The sequence below is a fragment of the Oncorhynchus gorbuscha genome, unplaced genomic scaffold (assembly GCF_021184085.1).
Source record: "Oncorhynchus gorbuscha isolate QuinsamMale2020 ecotype Even-year unplaced genomic scaffold, OgorEven_v1.0 Un_scaffold_5757, whole genome shotgun sequence".
NCBI lineage: Eukaryota > Metazoa > Chordata > Actinopteri > Salmoniformes > Salmonidae > Oncorhynchus > Oncorhynchus gorbuscha.
The window spans coordinates 7501-15000 of record NW_025749488.1 but is presented as its reverse complement, the minus strand read 5'-3'; the positions used below and the strand labels follow the sequence as shown (position 1 = coordinate 15000).

Below are 7500 nucleotides of genomic sequence, written 5' to 3'. Positions count from 1 at the left end.
GTCCTATATATGTTGTACACCTGTTACAGTTGGGCTTAATCCTCTGTTTCTGCTGGCAGGAATCAGAACAGCCCAGAACGGACTATTTCATCAGGACCCTGACAGTGGAGCATGAGAATGTGAGTTCTCTTTTCTTCCTCACTAACATATAGAAACACAATGGCCTTTCAGTTTCATCATTCACATGACATCAATCTGCTCTTTCTGGAAACTCATTTCCCCTCTCTCTCCCCTTCTCTCCCCCCTTCTCTTCCTCTCTCTCTCCCCCCTTCTCTTCTCTCTCCCCTTCTCTTCTCTCTCCCCTTCTCTTCTCTCTCCCCTTCTCTTCTCTCTCCCCTTCTCTTTTCTCTCCCCTTCTCTTTTCTCTCCCCTTCTCTTCTCTCTCCCCTTCTCTTCTCTCTCCTCTTCTCTTCTCTCCCTCTCTCTCTCCCCTTCTCTTCCTCTCTCCCCCCCTACAGGAGACACGTAGGATAACCCAGTTCCATTACATCAACTGGCCAGACCATGACGTCCCCTCGTCCTTTGACTCCATCTTGGATATGATTGGTCTGATGAGAGAGTACCAAGAGCATGATGATGTACCCATCTGTATACACTGCAGGTACACACACTCTGTGAAGCCGTCCATTTAAAGCTAGAAGCAATGGATAGAGTAGTGCAGGACATTAAAATACAAATCAATTTCTAAACATTTTTGACATGTGTTTTTCTCAATTTTTGCGTTTGTTATTCTGTCTCTCACTGTTCAAATAAACCTACCATTAAAATTATAGACTGATCATTTCTTTGTCAGTGGACAAACATACAAAATCAGCAGGGATCAAATACTTTTCCCCTCACTACTGTAGCTTAGAACATACACTCTCTGAATGTTAGTTCAGGCTGTAAATCCACCAAGCCTTATGGAAGCTGTGAGATGTAGTCTGTGTGTCTCTAGGCTGTAAATCCACCAAGCCTAATGGAAGCTGTGAGATGTAGTCTGTGTGTCTCTAGGCTATAAATCCACCAAACCTAATGGAAGCTGTGAGATGTAGTCTGTGTGTCTCTAGGCTGTAAATCCACCAAGCCTTATGGAAGCTGTGAGATGTAGTCTGTGTGTCTCTAGGCTATAAATCCACCAAACCTAATGGAAGCTGTGAGATGTAGTCTGTGTGTCTCTAGGCTGTAAATCCACCAAGCCTAATGGAAGCTGTGAGATGTAGTCTGTGTGTCTCTAGGCTATAAATCCACCAAACCTAATGGAAGCTGTGAGATGTAGTCTGTGTGTCTCTAGGCTATAAATCCACCAAGCCTAATGGAAGCTGTGAGATGTAGTCTGTGTGTCTCTCTGTAAATCTAATGGAAGCTGTGAATGTATCCACTGTAAATCCACCAAGCCTTATGGAAGCTGTGAGATGTAGTCTGTGTGTCTCTAGGCTGTAAATCCACCAAGCCTTATGGAAGCTGTGAGATGTAGTCTGTGTGTCTCTAGGCTGTAAATCCACCAAGCCTTATGGAAGCTGTGAGATGTAGTCTGTGTGTCTCTAGGCTGTAAATCCACCAAGCCTTATGGAAGCTGTGAGATGTAGTCTGTGTGTCTCTAGGCTGTAAATCCACCAAGCCTTATGGAAGCTGTGAGATGTAGTCTGTGTGTCTCTAGGCTGTAAATCCACCAAGCCTAATGGAAGCTGTAGTCTGTAGGGCTGTAAATCCACCAAGCCTTATGGAAGCTGTGAGATGTAGTCTGTGTGTCCACCAAGCTCTGGAGGCTGTAAATGTAAATCCACCAAGCCTTATGGAAGCTGTGAGATGTAGTCTGTGTGTCTCTAGGCTGTAAATCCACCAAGCCTTATGGAAGCTGTGAGATGTAGTCTGTGTGTCTCTAGGCTGTAAATCCACCAAGCCTTATGGAAGCTGTGAGATGTAGTCTGTGTGTCTCTAGGCTGTGCATTCTGTTTCTTTCTGATTGTTGTTGTGTGTTGACAGTGCTGGCTGTGGGAGGACAGGTGCCATCTGTGCTATAGACTACACATGGAACCTACTAAAGGCTGGGGTACGTACAATATGAAACACACACACACACTCAAATTGTTGCTTTTGCTGTTTCCTGGAGCACAGATAGACCACTGAGTGTATTGTTCTTGTTGGTTTGTAGAAGATTCCAGAAGACTTCAACGTGTTCCGGCTGATTCAGGAGATGAGAACACAGAGGCATTCTGCTGTTCAGACCAAGGTAATGTGGCGTTCTGCTGTTCAGACCAAGGTAATGTGGCGTTCAGCTGTTCAGGCCAAGGTAATGTGGCGTTCAGCTGTTCAGACCCAGGTAATGTGGCGTTCAGCTGTTCAGACCCAGGTAATGTGGCGTTCAGACCAAGGTAATGTGGCGTTCAGCTGTTCAGACCCAGGTAATGTGGCGTTCTGCTGTTCAGACCCAGGTAATGTGGCGTTCAGCTGTTCAGACCAATGTAATGTGGCGTTCAGACCAAGGTAATGTGGCGTTCAGCTGTTCAGACCAAGGTAATGTGGCGTTCAGACCAAGGTAATGTGGCGTTCAGACCAAGGTAATGTGGCGTTCAGCTGTTCAGACCAAGGTAATGTGGCGTTCAGCTGTTCAGACCAAGGTAATGTGGCGTTCAGCTGTTCAGACCAAGGTAATGTGGCGTTCAGCTGTTCAGACCCAGGTAATGTGGCGTTCAGCTGTTCAGACCCAGGTAATGTGGCGTTCAGCTGTTCAGACCCAGGTAATGTGGCGTTCAGCTGTTCAGACCCAGGTAATGTGGCATTCAGCTGTTCAGACCCAGGTAATGTGGCATTCAGCTGTTCAGACCCAGGTAATGTGGCGTTCAGCTGTTCAGACCCAGGTAATGTGGCGTTCAGCTGTTCAGACCCAGGTAATGTGGCGTTCAGCTGTTCAGACCCAGGTAATGTGGCGTTCAGCTGTTCAGACCAATGTATTGTGGCGTTCAGCTGTTCAGACCCAGGTAATGTGGCGTTCAGCTGTTCAGACCCAGGTAATGTGGCGTTCAGCTGTTCAGACCCAGGTAATGTGGCGTTCAGCTGTTCAGACCAAGGTAATGTGGCGTTCAGCTGTTCAGACCCAGGTAATGTGGCGTTCAGCTGTTCAGACCCAGGTAATGTGGCGTTCTGCTGTTCAGACCCAGGTAATGTGGCGTTCTGCTGTTCAGACCCAGGTAATGTGGCGTTCTGCTGTTCAGACCCAGGTAATGTGGCGTTCAGCTGTTCAGACCAAGGTAATGTGGCGTTCAGCTGTTCAGACCAATGTATTGTGGCGTTCAGCTGTTCAGACCCAGGTAATGTGGCGTTCAGCTGTTCAGACCCAGGTAATGTGGCGTTCAGCTGTTCAGACCCAGGTAATGTGGCGTTCAGCTGTTCAGACCAAGGTAATGTGGCGTTCAGCTGTTCAGACCCAGGTAATGTGGCGTTCAGCTGTTCAGACCCAGGTAATGTGGCGTTCTGCTGTTCAGACCAAGGTAATGTGGCGTTCTGCTGTTCAGACCCAGGTAATGTGGCGTTCAGCTGTTCAGACCCAGGTAATGTGGCGTTCAGCTGTTCAGACCAAGGTAATGTGGCGTTCAGCTGTTCAGACCAAGGTAATGTGGCGTTCTGTGTTGCTTTGTCTGCGTCTCCATGGTTTAACATGTATATAAGTGCTGTCTTCATAGTGTTCTGTGTTGCTTTGTCTGCGTCTCCATGGTTTAATATGTATATAAGTGCTGTCTTCATAGTGTTGCTGTGTCTGCGTCTCCATGGTTTAATATGTATATAAGTGCTGTCTTCATAGTGTTCTGTGTTGCTGTATAATCCCAGTGGGCATTAGAACGTCGTGGGCCTGCCCGTCTGTGGGGTAAACAGCCTGTGGTTACCTAGATTACCTCACTGACTCATAGCAAAAACTTTACCTTTTTTCAAATGCAATTTTCTTGTTTCTTGACAGAGGTCAATAGGAAAGAATGTTGATTTTCCCTCATGTGTAGCCGTGGTTCAGGGGAATATGGACTGAGTATCTGGGTCTTGTTATGGTTTTAACATGAAGACAAGTGTTCTGCGTTGACTCACTGTCCACTTTCTGTCCCCTCTCTCCCTCCCCTCTCTTCTCCCACCCCTCTCTCCCTTCCCTCTCTCCCTCCATCTCCTATAGGAACAGTATGAGTTGGTTCACAGAGCCATCTCTCAGCTCTTTGAGAAACAGCTGCAGCTCCTGGAGAGCCCCACCAACTCAGAGATCCATGGTGGCATGGTGAGAACTATCCCAACACTACCCTAACACTACACTACCACTACACATCCCCCCCAACACACAACACTACAGCTCCTCAGAGCCCCATCAACTCAGAGATGCATGGTGAGAACTACCCCAACACTACACTGCACTAACCCCCCCCCCCCGACACACAACACAACAGCTCCTCAGGGACCCACAATGCCATGGTGAGCATATCTCTACACAACATTAGCCTTTTCTACATTACCACACACTCTTACATTACAGCGCCACCACGTATAACATTACAGCAACACCACGTATAACATTACATTACAGCGCCACCACGTATTACATTACACCACCACCACGTATAACATTACAGTACACCACCACCACGTATAACATTACATTACTGCACCACCACGTATAACATTACATTACTGCACCACCACGTATAACAGTACATTACTGCACCACCACGTATAACATTACTGCACCACCACGTATATAACATTACTGCACCACCACGTATATAACATTACTGCACCACCACGTATATAACATTACTGCACCACCACGTATATAACATTACTGCACCACCACGTATATAACATTACTGCACCACCACGTATAACATTACATTACTGCACCACCACGTATAACATTACATTACTGCACCACCACGTATTACATTACTGCACCACCACGTATAACATTACATTACTGCACCACCACGTATAACATTACATTACTGCACCACCACGAATAACATTACAGCACCACCACGTATAACATTACATTACTGCACCACCACGTATAACACTACATTACATCACCACCACGTATAACATTACATTACAGCACCACCACGTATTACATTACAGCACCACCACATATAACATTATATTACTGCACCACCACGTATAACATTACATTACTGCACCACTACGTATAACATTACATTACAGCACCACCACGTATAACATTACATTACTGCACCACCACGTATTACATTACAGCACCACCACGTATAACATTACATTACTGCACCACCACGAATAACATTACATTACTGCACCACCACGTATAACATTACATTACTGCACCACCACGAATAACATTACATTACTGCACCACCATGTGTAACATTACTGCACCACCACGTATAACATTACATTACAGCACCACCACGTATAACATTACATTACAGCACCACCACGTATAACATTACTGCACCACCACGTATAACATTACATTACAGCACCACCACGTATAACATTACATTACAGCACCACCACATATAACATTACATTACAGCACCACCACATATAACATTACATTACAGCACCACCACGTATAACATTACATTACAGCACCACCACGTATAACATTACATTACAGCACCACCACGTATAACATTACATTACAGCACCATCACGTATAACATTACATTACAGCACCACCACGTATAACATTACATTACTGCACCACTACGTATAACATTACATTACTGCACCACCACGTATAACATTACTGCACCACCACGTATAACATTACATTACTGCACCACCACGTATTACATTACAGCACCACCACGTATAACATTACATTACTGCACCACCACGTATAACATTACATTACAGCACCACCGCGTATAACATTACATTACTGCACCGCCACGTATAACATTACTGCACCACCACGTATAACATTACATTACTGCACCACCACGTATAACATTACATTACTGCACCACCACATCTAACATTACATTACAGCACCACCATGTGTTATACACACACACACGTTTATAACATTACAGCACCACCACGTATAACATTACTGCACCACCACGTATAACATTACATTACAGCACCACCGCGTATAACATTACATTACTGCACCACCACGTATAACATTACTGCACCACCACGTATAACATTACATTACTGCACCACCACGTATTACATTACAGCACCACCACGTATAACATTACATTACTGCACCACCACGAATAACATTACATTACTGCACCACCACGTATAACATTACATTACTGCACCACCACGAATAACATTACATTACTGCACCACCACGTATAACATTACATTACTGCACCACCACGAATAACATTACATTACTGCACCACCACGTATAACATTACATTACTGCACCACCACGAATAACATTACATTACTGCACCACCACGTGTAACATTACTGCACCACCACGTATAACATTACATTACAGCACCACCACGTATAACATTACATTACAGCACCACCACGTATAACATTACTGCACCACCACGTATAACATTACATTACTGCACCACCACGAATAACATTACATTACTGCACCACCACGTATAACATTACATTACTGCACCACCACGAATAACATTACATTACTGCACCACCACGTATAACATTACATTACTGCACCACCACGAATAACATTACATTACTGCACCACCACGTGTAACATTACTGCACCACCACGTATAACATTACATTACAGCACCACCACGTATAACATTACATTACAGCACCACCACGTATAACATTACATTACAGCACCACCACGTATAACATTACTGCACCACCACGTATATAACATTACATTACTGCACCGCCGCGTATAACATTACATTACTGCACCGCCGCGTATAACATTACATTACTGCACCACCACGTATAACATTACATTACAGCACCACCACGTATAACATTACATTACTGCACCACCACGTATAACATTACATTACTGCACCACCACGAATAACATTACATTACTGCACCACCACGTGTAACATTACTGCACCACCACGTATAACATTACATTACAGCACCACCACGTATAACATTACATTACAGCACCACCACGTATAACATTACTGCACCACCACGTATAACATTACATTACTGCACCACCACGTATTACATTACTGCACCGCCGCGTATAACATTACATTACTGCACCACCACGTATAACATTACATTACTGCACCACCACATCTAACATTACATTACAGCACCACCACATATAACATTACATTACAGCACCACCACGTATAACATTACATTACAGCACCACCACGTATAACATTACTGCACCACCACGTATAACATTACATTACTGCACCACCACGTATAACATTACATTACAGCACCACCACGTATTACATTACAGCACCACCACGTATAACATTACATTACTGCACCACCACATCTAACATTACATTACAGCACCACCACATATAACATTACATTACTGCACCACCACGTATAACATTA

At 44.5% G+C, this 7500-nt stretch overlaps 1 protein-coding gene across 1 annotated transcript in view; it reads left to right on the top strand.

The window, feature by feature from the left end:
* Window positions 1-7500, top strand: part of LOC124029185 (tyrosine-protein phosphatase non-receptor type 12-like) — a 16391-nt gene that overhangs the window by 5959 nt on the left and 2932 nt on the right. Inside the window, exons 5-9 of the mRNA XM_046340989.1 lie at window positions 60-119; window positions 459-601; window positions 1966-2032; window positions 2135-2212; window positions 4139-4237. Of these exons, the coding sequence (XP_046196945.1) occupies window positions 60-119; window positions 459-601; window positions 1966-2032; window positions 2135-2212; window positions 4139-4237 (447 nt within the window). The remainder of the gene's footprint in view (window positions 1-59; window positions 120-458; window positions 602-1965; window positions 2033-2134; window positions 2213-4138; window positions 4238-7500) is intronic.